General features: G+C 38.3%; 2 protein-coding genes across 5 annotated transcripts; one reads left to right on the forward strand and one right to left on the reverse strand.

Annotated features, from left to right (window-relative positions):
* Positions 1 to 305: 305 nt before the first annotated feature.
* Positions 306 to 7046, forward strand: LOC103723317 (B2 protein-like). Of its 4 annotated transcripts, XR_005511729.1 has the most exons (8): positions 306 to 558; positions 1370 to 1970; positions 3388 to 3488; positions 4414 to 4497; positions 4576 to 4686; positions 6293 to 6352; positions 6487 to 6528; positions 6808 to 7003. XR_005511729.1 is itself a non-coding variant. In XM_039126006.1 (7 exons), the coding sequence occupies exons 2-6, from the start codon at positions 1382 to 1384 to the stop codon at positions 6332 to 6334; spliced, it is 927 nt and encodes a 308-aa protein (XP_038981934.1). In that variant the 5' UTR covers positions 306 to 558; positions 1370 to 1381; the 3' UTR covers positions 6335 to 6352; positions 6487 to 6770. The 4 variants fall into 4 exon arrangements, 2 of the variants coding, with proteins under 2 accessions (XP_038981934.1, XP_008812426.1); XR_005511728.1 differs by having other exon boundaries at positions 6293 to 6528; positions 6808 to 7046; XM_039126006.1 differs by lacking the exon at positions 6808 to 7003 and having other exon boundaries at positions 6487 to 6770.
* Positions 7047 to 7574: 528 nt separating this feature from the next.
* On the reverse strand, positions 7575 to 8416 carry LOC103700205 (15.4 kDa class V heat shock protein). Its single transcript, XM_008782166.4, has 2 exons — positions 8219 to 8416; positions 7575 to 8132 (listed from the first exon to the last, which is right to left on the reverse strand). Exons 1-2 carry the CDS (start codon positions 8370 to 8372, stop codon positions 7849 to 7851), a joined length of 438 nt encoding a protein of 145 aa, XP_008780388.2. The 5' UTR covers positions 8373 to 8416; the 3' UTR covers positions 7575 to 7848.
* Between the last annotated feature and the right edge of the window lie 2982 nt (positions 8417 to 11398).

Below are 11398 nucleotides of genomic sequence, written 5' to 3' on the forward strand. Positions count from 1 at the left end.
ATATATATCGAGAAGTGAACATGGCTGCAGACTGGACCATCTTCTTTACTGCTCAATACTTCGAAGAAATTATCTGGACATGCCATATGCCTGCTCCTCCATTTTTGCGCCATCTTTTTTTTTTTTTTCCGACTCTATTGACTATATTTATGCTGAGCCACATTCTCATATATCATCCATGAATATATAAAGTAGTTAAGCAGTAAATCAGCTTTATTTTACTCTCATTGTGTTACCAAACTGAGTTGGGAGAGAACATGAAGACCACACCACCAACCACAGATCTCAAAAACAGTGGCAGGAGAGAAAATTCATGGCGTATGCGGGGTCAGTCTCGTCCAAATGGTTCTATAAGGGGAGGACGGGTCCCGGACCTTGTTTCCTCCTCTGTCCGGCGTGGTCCGTGGGAGGAGAAAAAGGAGAGGTGGTTCCTTCCCTTTCCTTTCCCCTTTTCCCCTTCCCATCCCGCCCCTAAAAACCTAGGGTTTCGTTATCCCTTTCTACCGATCCGATCTGGAAGCTCTCCGATCCAGCACGGCACCTCCCGTACATCTCCAGGTCAGTTCGATCGCCAAATTTCATGCCTTCGATTTCAATTCCTTTGCAAGGATGTTAAGATCAGTTTCTGTAGCTTAGTTTTGGACCGATTTCTTGTTATTTTGTTGTGAACTGGAGGTTGGTTTGCTCGGTTAGAATGATTGGTCTTTTTGTTTTTTTCCGTGGATTTGATGGTTAGGGTTGTGTTTTGATGCTCTTCTCGTTTGTCAGGATTTGATCTTTTTTGATGTAGAGATCAAATAATGCACCTCGATTTTGTATTTGTGTTCTTATGTCTGTTATTCTTTATATATGCTGTTCTTTTAAAAGTTGATGTTTATGGTATGTGGGGTAGGGGTATATTTCTTCTGTTGGACATCTTAATGATTTTGGACTCAAAGTGGTGTTCAAGAACGGCCATATTTAATAGAAATTTTGATACTTTGTTGGTTGCTTTTACCCGACAAGGTTTGATTCTGATCTAACCCTGTTGAATTTTTGCCGAAATAATCTGGTTTTCTGTAACTATAAGGAATTTTTTGGAAGATGCACGGTGTATTCTTTGGTTAACCTCATTGATGGTTGAGGAAATTATTTCTTGTAAAAATTCCTCTTTTTATGATTTTCGTTGCTCAATAAAGTTTTATTGTGTTCTGATGAAGTTAAGCTTATTTTACAGCTGCCACAAAATTTTAAAAAAAATGACTTTAATTTTGGTTCTCCCTTCATGGATTCTAGGTTTTTGTTTCCTGATTGCATGATTGCAATACATATTTGTTACATATATGATGAAAGCTATCATGAAAATGAATTTTTCTAAGTTCCCTGACAGGGTTTTGCAAAGATGGATAATCTTTGGCAACTAGGGGATGAGTTCCGAGGACAATCAAAGATATCGGAGGACCATCAGTGGTCTGTTATCACTTCGAAACTGGCCGAGCTCACAAGATCAAAGCCTGAGCGGATGAACAACCTCGATTATTCACGGAACGCCATTGAAACAAAATCTTGGGACAAATTGGGATTTCAGGTGGATAACAAATTTGAGAATCTCAATCTTGGACTTATGAATCTGGATCTCAAGATGAATGAGGCAACAGTGAAAAGTCCTTTCCGTAATAATGTTTATAACATGAACCCAGTGTACCAGAAAAGCAACACCAACAGTGTCGGCAGTTTCAAGCTGAACACTGGGATCAGCAAGTATGCTAGTAATACTAGTGGCAAAGAGGTCAACAACAATAACAGCAGCACCAACAACAGCAACAATAATAGCAACAACAACAACAATAACAGCAACAACGCTGCTGCTGACAAGCGGTTCAAGACACTACCTTCAACTGAGATGCTACCAAGGAATGAAGTCCTTGGTGGTTATATCTTTGTGTGCAACAATGACACCATGCAGGAAGATCTCAAGCGGCAGCTGTTTGGTATGGTCATGTTTCACTCTCTGTCGATTTGCTGATTTTGCATACATGTTTTTGCTCTCTGTTTATTGTTAAAAGACATATGAAGAAGAATTTAACTTGCGGTATATCTGTTGAAGATCTAGTCCATAGCTGGACATAACAGATTTTGACCTGAGCCGACCATTAGATGGAACAGGGAAAGCACCAGAATTTTATGATGATTCTGTACCTCTGATTTTTTTCTTATACTGAACTCAGTCGAAGTGGATATGGTTAATTGTCATGTATAGAAACTTTCTAATTGGGTCTTATCCTTTTTTGTGTTGGCCTAACGCTTTGGTGGATTTGGTTATTGTTGTTGGTGACAGCTTTGATGATTTGCAGCTGCTTAAGAGCTAGTTATAAAATTTCAGTCGTGGATCTTGTTTTGCTTTACCTAGGATCAAAAGTATTTTGATTTGTGTTAATCAATCCAGTCAGGTGGCTGTTAGGCTGCATCTGAATGATATCAGCTGGTTTCTGGAGAATATTTTTAGAATGAGGTTCAGTTTTTTAGGTTAAATCAATGTTTTAACAGACAAATGAAGAAATTGGGTCCAGGATTCTGAGTTCTGTTTCAGCATCTTGTTATGGATGAGCTCATCAAGATATGGAACATTTTGCTGTGTCTGAGATTTTGAACTCTGGGGAAGAGTAAATTGTAAGCAAAATAATATTATCTTTGCCTTCTAAATAATTACTTGGATATTGAGCTTCAAGTAATACATACTCTTGTAACCAACATAAAGAACATTGCATGTGCTGTTGCCTTACTTGCACATGCTACTGACAAGAAAATGCTATTTACTATCTTTGAAATGGCCCTAGTTTATATACTGCTTTCAGTGCAGCATCTTCCTTCTTCTCTGTTCCTTCCTTTTTCGCATCTCTAAATGGTGGATGTGTTATAATTTTCATTATGTTTAATAACCTAAGAAATTTAGCCATGCATCCAGGGCTTCAGAATCTGGGGCTTCATCAGAAGGCATATACTGTTTAGTTAATATTATTTCAGAAAACTGGTACTCTGATATTCTAGTTTGAGGAAACTGCAAAATCCTCCTGTAGCTAGTCTTGCTAGATGCTATCTTTTGCTCAAACTAATTCCACCTACATGTCTTATCTTTTATGGCATGCTACGGGGATTCTTGTTGCTGTTGTCTTTGTACCATGGATGCCGGTCCCCTCTTTAGGATTGTATTTATATTTCACTTGTGATCACAGTTGTTGTTGTTGTTAGCAATTTGGTATTTGATCGATTATATTTTCTCTGTGCTCATTGCTCTTGTAGTTCATGCTGGCTGCCTTTTTACCAACTAGTGTGATTTAGTTTTATGAATTTTACTATTATTCACATTGTGTAACATACTTCTCATCTGCTTCTAATTTTCAATTGCAGGCTTGCCTCCAAGGTACCGTGATTCTGTCCGGGCAATTACCCCAGGGTTACCTCTTTTCCTCTATAATTATACAACCCATCAGCTTCATGGGATATTTGAGGTTTGTATATTTATGAAACATTCCATATTAGATTTATATCATTATGTTATTTTTATGTGGGTTATAAGACTACTATATCTGTCTATGACAGGAAGTGAAAACTTCAAGCATTTTGTCCTCTTTTGGGGGCAACTCTTTTTTGTGCTGTATGCAGTGTTGTCTTTACTTGTGCACTGGTTGGCCATGTTTTTGTTTTCTGGTGGTTCTTTCTAGATTGAATCCTTCGTTTAATTGTACTTGTTCTGCAATGTTGATACAATGAATACTCATTGGTTAAAATAGGCTTTGTTGTCCACCTGTAATTCACTTTGTTGTTGAATTTCCCCCTTCCCTTTTTCGAATGATTCAAGGTCAAAATTTTGATGTTTGGGCAGTGCTTTTTTTAATATATTTTTAAACTGGAAACTAGTATAGAACCTAGCCCCCCTGCCCTGGGAAATTTAAGTCATCTTTCTTTATTTAATATACGATTTCTATTTCCTGTTCAAATTGTTTGGAGGACCGGAAAGGTGATTAGGAGTTGGGAGGCACTAAATCTTGGTGTTATGTGATGAGTAGATTGTAGCTTATAATATGTGATTGGACATGTTTTTGATTTTTCTTATCCTTCCAATTTTATATGTGACATTTTCTCCCGTGAGTGCCTCTTTTCTTGTTCAGTTTAAATTTAATTAATTATGCCTGTGAATTTTACAAGCCAGTTTACACGAGGAAACACCAGAGCATCAGAAGTGCAGCATGATATTAGGTTGACTGTTTTGCTTGCCATGTATAATAAACTTGTATCCATATGCTTGCCTCGCCCCTCAATCTGTCCAATAGTTAGTTAGTCATCTCAGAATTCTAAAATTACTATTGTGGACAATTCTAAGAGTATTAACAACTTATATTGTACCCGCCACCTAACATAGCTTATTTCTTGCAGGCTGCTAGTTTTGGGGGTTCAAACATTGATCCAACTGCCTGGGAAGACAAGAAGTGTAAAGGCGAGTCTAGGTTTCCTGCACAGGTAAAGAGAATATAGGAGTTAAAGTTTAAATATTTGCTTCCTTTATTCTATACTGACTTTTCTTATCTGGTGATATAGGTGAGGATCCGTGTTAGAAAGCTCTGCAAGCCTTTAGAAGAGGATGCTTTTAGGCCAGTTTTGCATCATTATGATGGTCCAAAGTTTCGTCTTGAGCTCTCTGTAGCAGAGGTGATATGTGCTTCCATATCTTTTATATCCTCAAACCTGATACATCATACTTATGCTTAAACAAAATTATATTACTTATTCTTTTCATCTGTCATTTGTCCATAAATGAGAGAGAGAAAAAAAGAAATACCTGCCTTCATGCTGTTTCTTTATGCATGGATCTTGAAAGAATCAGCTTAAATAGCTGATCTTTTCGTTTTCTTTATTCTGATTATATTCGTAGATATATATCAATGTAAACTAAAGCAGATCAGAAGTAGTAATCTATTTTGTCAAAAGTATAGTTTCTCATGTAAATGCTTATGAAATGTCGCTGGAATATGCATTTGATTTTCAATTTTTTGAAACTCCTTTTCATACTCCAGCAAGTATCCTCTCATCATGATGTTTTTGAGGAAGTGATAGAATTTTTTCCAGCAATCTTTTATCTGTTCATTTCCATTTGTACATGCCGCAAATTCGATCTTGCATCGAAAATGCTCTTCATTCCTCCGTCTCATCTCCGTTCATACGTATGAAATACATTACATATATGGAGTTGGCTGAAATTTCATGCGATTCAGTAAACAGAATATACATACAATCAAAAGGGAAAATAATGTTATTCTCTTCATGTTTAAGTTGCTCAACACGGTTGTGCAGAATTGCTGATCTTTTAAGTTTCTTATAAACTGTTTGACATATTGCTGCCGTGTAACGACATGGCATCTTGAAGTTGTCAATCTATTTTTCTTTGCCATGTTTATGAAGTTTAGGCATCAACAATGACATCCTCAACTAACGTGCTATCTAATTTTTTGAGCTTGCTTTGAAATTAATGCACACAAATCTATTTCTGGTCTGGTTTACGATCCTAAAGATCTGCTCCTTTCGAGAAACTAATTCATTTAGGATCCTAAAGAGCTGACCCTTTTGAAAAACTAATTCATTATTGATACTCGTCTGACCTTTTTGCTGCCAATAGCTTTGTCTTCTCAAAATCTGAGGGAGATCGAAAGAATGAAAGCATGATCTTATATATAGTTACCATTTCATGCAACTTACATACTATCCTATATATCTCTTAAGCTTGACACTTCTTTTATTCAGAATCCCTCTAGTTTCACTGCCTTTTGCTTATCTGTTCAAATGCTAATTCATCAAGTTTTGGTTACTGCTTGGAATTTGCATGGGAAAATCTTTTTGATATTAAGTGAACTGTCTAAATGTATCAAGTTAACCAAGTCTAAAGTATCTCACTTCTTTTCTAAAATAAATCTATATGCACTGTTTCGTAATGTGGGCTGGACTTCTTGTCTTTGGTTTCTTTCTCGAGTTCCAGTCAACCTGCCACTAATGGGTTATTTCTTTCTTTTTCATTATTCTTGAACTTAAGCTAAATTTGCTTTTAGCTAACCAAGTTCTTTAGATTATTTTTTTTCTTGTCATTTGCATTATCTGAAATTGATGGAAGAATGTTTACAGGCTTATCATTTGCTTTCTGTCTGTTTTGGATGTTTGTAGAGGCTCTCCTACCGCTCCAGAACTATTTGATCGTATATTTACCTTACGTTTGTTTGTCCTTAAACTAAGTAGAGACTGATTATCTATTTTTCCATTTGTATAGACTCTGTCACTACTGGACCTGTGTGAAAAAGGTGGCATCTGAGACCTATAGCGGAAGACGGTATGTCTGAGGCCTCTGGAGATGTAGTAGATATATGCATATACATGTTTTGTGGGGTGCGTGTCGGCTGTTTCTTTTTCTTTTCTGTCTTGAGGTTTTCGATGAAGCGCAAGCTTGGATTGTCTGTTGCTTAGGTTGTATTTCCAAATGGATCTGGTGCTTTGAAGGCCACAAAGGTATGAGCCAGTCAATCCAGTGTCTGATATCTTGGAAATGCATTGTATTACATATGCAGTAGGATTCATAGAACCCTGTAATCTTGTATCATAATGCCCCAAAATGAGGGGCACTGATGGTTTGAGGTTAGTGCATGGAACCTTTGTTGTTGGCGTTGGTCGTTAGTATGTCTTTTCTTTCTGAACATATGGTATCTATCTGTACTCTTCTGGATGCAAATGCTGCAGATATGTTGTCCCAATTTTGGTTTGTTTCTTGACGTCTCTGGGATGGTGCAGGAAACGTTTTGGCACAGCAGCAGCTTAAGATGAACAATGCTCCCTCTCGGAGAGATATCTAGTGAGAAGATGGTCAGACTGATGCATGTCCAGTTTTGAATAAATGAGAAAAACCATGGTATTCTGTCTGTCGTGCAGGCTAATTTTTCTCATATGATGTCATGATCCATTAGAATGAAGCTTGTATCGTTGTGAACTAGAGTTTTGGGTCCTGCATCCATTTGAGTCAGCCATGCTCATCTCAGATACTCATGACACTTTGTGGTATGTTTTAAATTATCCGTCAGGTCGATCATGTTGGATCTCTATGCGGTCTCTCTACTGCTAAGCGGCCTTGGCGGATTCCTCATCGACGCCATTAAAATTGCTAAAGCATCGTTCTCCAAGTAATAAACGGAGGTAGAATCCCGTCGAGGCGTTACCTTTGTACGAAGGTCATGGTAAGTGATAACTGGTGAGGTTAAATTCCGAGAACTTAACGGAGATACATCATGCGTCAAGCAAATAATTCTGTCCTAGCTGTTGATAAGCGATTAGTTTCGTGCCGGCAGTCTCATTGCCGACATCAGTGCCAAGTTTATTGAGACCGGCCAACCAAGAGAAGATCCAGATCCAGATCCAGCTCCCATGGAAACGTCGCTTTCCCCGAGAAAATATCTACCACCCATTCCCAGAGATTCCTCCCCAGAGATCCCGCGGCTCTGAAGCCCGACAAGATAAGGCATTTGTGACACAAGCGAGCCCTCATATAGATAAGGTTATCCAAGGATTAAAAAGAGGAAAATATATATATATATAAAACAACCAGTAACAAATCAAAGGATGACAAACCATCAATTCCAAATAACAACAAGGTTCTAATCTTTCCACTTGCATGGATGTATCTAAATCTACTAGTACCACACCGAGTTCAAACCACATGTGACAGCCTAACTTGATACCAACAAGGTGACCCAGAATCAAATTCCTACTTTCTAACATATGACAGTCACCAACAAATGGCCCATAAATTAAATCCAATCGAGTAATATGATCGAATGTTCAAGCGGCACGGGCCACCGAATGGTGGGCCTGGGCCGCCAAATCTTGGGGATCAACGATGAGCCTTCCCCTAGATATGGATCTGGGCACGGTCACCGTCAGCACCCCATCCTCATACCCCGCCGAGATCCCATCGACGTTCACCATCTGCGGCAGCCGGAACTTCCTCATGAAGCTCCTCCGGTCCCTCTCCGGCGACTCCCCGCCGTCCTCGCTCTCCTCCGTCCTTATCACCATGTACCTCGAGTCCTCCACCTCTACTCTGATGTCCTCCTTCCTCACACCTGCATACGTTCCAAGATTCCAGCTAGCTTGGCATCAATACGAGAAGCAAAGGATCTAAGAAGAAAGGAAGACAGAGACAGAATACCAGTTATGTTGGCGGTGTAGATATGGGATTCCGGTGTTTCGTTCCAATGGACATAGTTGGACGGAGGGATGGTGGTGTTGGGTGGGGAGAGGAAGGATCGGGCGAGGAAGAAGCGCCAGGGGAAGGCGTGGTGATGGTAGGGGAGGAGCTCCATGGGAAGACAGGTGAGAACAGCCAATAGAGACGGATTTTTTTTGGGGGGAGAGAGGTCTCCTTTTATCGGAATTTTTTGCGACCTAATTGACCCGTAAGTGCGTGACAGCCGCAAGAATTATCTTACGTAAAAAATTAGGCACTTCGATCGAGATTCCTAAATTTGGTGCTGCGGAGCATGTGAAAGGTGGTCAATTTAGGCGGCAGATATTTTTGTCTGCGAAAGGGGCAAGCTGATACAAATTGATTACGTTAAGCATCAATTAACCGGTAAAGAAATAATTATAGGAGATTGATAATCTACTCTCAGTTAATTATCAATCTATTCATTTTTTTTATTAGATAAAAAATATCCTTTATTTTTATAACTCTAGGATTTGTTTGGTTCGCGGGAATCATTTTTTCTCCTAGAAATATGATTTCTGGAATACAAATTCTTAGGAAGAGGATGCCTAGGAAAGTACTTTTGGCATGTTTGGTTGACCATGGAATAGTGACAAATTTCCAAAGTGCTTATGTTTGGTTGGTCATCCACTTTTCTGAAAAAGTTATGTATAATTTCTATTATGCCCTTAATAAAAATTAGGTATTTAATGCCTCTTTAATGCTTCTTAAATGCTAAAGGGCCTTTTTGGAAAAAAGTAAAAATGAAGTGATTCCCGCCTCATGGGAAAGTAACTTTTCCATGTTTCTCATGGGAAAGACTTTCCCATGAAATGTGGAAATCATATTTCCATGGGAATACAACTTTTCCGTCTCTCTTCTTTGAAAACTCCAACCAAACAAGAGACATTTCATTACTTTTCTGTTGACCACACTTCCCTCCTTTTTTTCGCGCGAACCAAACGAGCTCTTGAGGGTATTTTATATCTTTTTATAATTCCACATTAACTCACCCTTTCAACCTCCCAATTAATGCTCTCTTTCTTTCTCTCTCTTATGATATATATATATATAGATAAGAGGGGAAGAGTATTAATTAGGGGTTGAGAGAATGAGTTAATGCGGAATTGTAAAAAGATATAAAATATCTTTAAGAGTTATAAAAAGTAAAGATATTTTTTGTTCAATAAAAAATGGGTAAATTGATAATCTATTCTTAAAAAAAAAAAAAAAAAAAAAAAAAAAAAAAAAAAAAAAAGTAGGTTATCAATTTCTATAATTAAAAAAGACTAATGCACCTGCTTGGCATTTTGCACGCAAGATTTGAGGCCTTTTTCGTGAGGAAAGTTGGCACATTCATCGAGTTGGATTAGCTCGAGAGGACGGGCCCAGCTCCCATAGGTCGCCAATCTACAGTTCAGCGAAAGTAGGGCATGAGGCGAGCAAAGGGAGGAGCCCTGTTCCTGATGGATGCCTCTCACCAAGTTCACTCAACCTACCACCGAGCCCTTACACCGTCCCTGATACATTAATTTGGAACCTGTGGCCCAACAATGACCTAAGGCGGTTCTTGGAGGGGGCAGTTAGCACGTGCTACGTTGGACAGAGTGTAATATTTAAATAAAAAAGAATGGCCAATAGATAGGTATGGTCCCTTCTCAGAAGTAAATAAATAAAACAAAAGTCAAATGGAGATATTTATGGTTATTTTTTTAGAAGAGATTTTTTTTTACTGTTTACCATTGTTGTGGGATGGTATTAGATTTTAGTTTAAACTAAAGAGTCGTATATTTATGGATTGAAGAGTTATATATCTGTAAATAAAATATTATCTATTTACAAAAAAGTGTTGTACCTGTATAAAACGGTATCTTTGCACCCATGTTAAAAATGTCTTTGCACATATTTTGGATTCTATATATATAACCTTGTGACCAGAAACAACAATATTCTCTTTCTTCCTTCCTTAAAATTTTTATTCTTTCTTCTGACTTCTAAACAATTTTTAAATTTTTTTTTTTGAAAATTTCTTCAAAATTGCTATCTGCAAAATTTGGTAAGATTTTGTTGTATGATTTGCGATGAATCCTTTAGCAAACTTATTCGAGTAGGAATTAATATCATCTTTGTGATTTACGTACTTCAGAGCTTTGAATTATTCTATTATTTTTTTCATTTCAATCCACACGTTAAACTATCAAAAGGATGGGACGGTACGGCGGAAGCTCCACAGGAATAGTTTGGGAACTCAAACCTCCCCAAGAATCAGAGAAGATCCCATCGGCCTTTGAAGGGAGAAGACCAAATGGGCGATGAGAATTACAGCTGCGCTTCCTTCTCCACATCGACTTTGGCCATCGACAAAGCAAGGGGAATAAAATATTTTCATAGCCAACTCTTCCCTCTCTTCCCATGATTGCTTGATGGAGTCCGCAGGACATGTACTCTTACGAGTTTCCCTCCACAGATTAGCCGGTGCTTCCGCCTTCGGTGGAGTTGAAGCAAGCTTCTGTGGATGTGAGATGGTAACTGCTACGAGGTCTCCATCCTTGGTGGCGAACAGGTCTTTGAGGGGCATTTTTCATGGCAGCAAACCTTTACCAGATTGATAACTTGTTCGCAATAGAATCAGTGAATCATTCTCCAAGTGAAGATCTCTCTCTCTCTCTCTCTTTTGATGTCTGAAGATCTCTCAGATCAAATTGATAGCCCTCTAATATCCTTTTGAAAACCCACAAAATCTACAAATAACCTTTGAAAATCTCAATTTACACACAGAAAAAGAGAACGAAAAATGAAAAATCCAGGCTCCAAAAGGTTCCCAAGACCTAGAACACTTTTTAAGGAACTCTTAGGATTCGATTCGATTGACCCTGCAAATAAATTTTCACTAAATATGTGTCTACAAAATCCCATCCCATTTTTTCCCCCAAACCGACGATCTCGAGACAAACGATTGCTTGCAGTGCTGCATACCTAAAATCCGGAATCTTTCGTAGTTGGAATTGTTTTTCGTTCTCCCCGAATCGATGCAGACAACTCAACAATGGTTCGACATCATAATTAAAATTTTAGGGAAAAAATAAGGGGAAAATCTGCCCGCAAACAAATCTCTAAAATTGATATGGGAGAAGAAGGAAAAGA

The sequence above is a fragment of the Phoenix dactylifera genome, chromosome 4, assembly GCF_009389715.1.
Source record: "Phoenix dactylifera cultivar Barhee BC4 chromosome 4, palm_55x_up_171113_PBpolish2nd_filt_p, whole genome shotgun sequence".
In the NCBI taxonomy this organism is placed as follows: Eukaryota; Viridiplantae; Streptophyta; class Magnoliopsida; order Arecales; family Arecaceae; genus Phoenix; species Phoenix dactylifera.

What these genes read in the sequence shown, in the direction of transcription:
- LOC103723317 (XM_008814204.3), top strand. Translation starts at nt 1,382, where the DNA reads ATGGATAATCTTTGGCAACTAGGGGATGAGTTCCGAGGACAATCAAAG. An exon ending in AGCTTCATGGGATATTTGAG is followed by an intron (nt 3,489 to 4,413) that starts GTTTGTATATTT and finishes TATTTCTTGCAG; the next exon opens with GCTGCTAGTTTTGGGGGTTC. An exon ending in AGTCTAGGTTTCCTGCACAG is followed by an intron (nt 4,498 to 4,575) that starts GTAAAGAGAATA and finishes CTGGTGATATAG; the next exon opens with GTGAGGATCCGTGTTAGAAA.
- LOC103700205 (XM_008782166.4), bottom strand. Translation starts at nt 8,372, where the DNA reads ATGGAGCTCCTCCCCTACCATCACCACGCCTTCCCCTGGCGCTTCTTC. An exon ending in CTACACCGCCAACATAACTG is followed by an intron (nt 8,133 to 8,218) that starts GTATTCTGTCTC and finishes GAACGTATGCAG; the next exon opens with GTGTGAGGAAGGAGGACATC.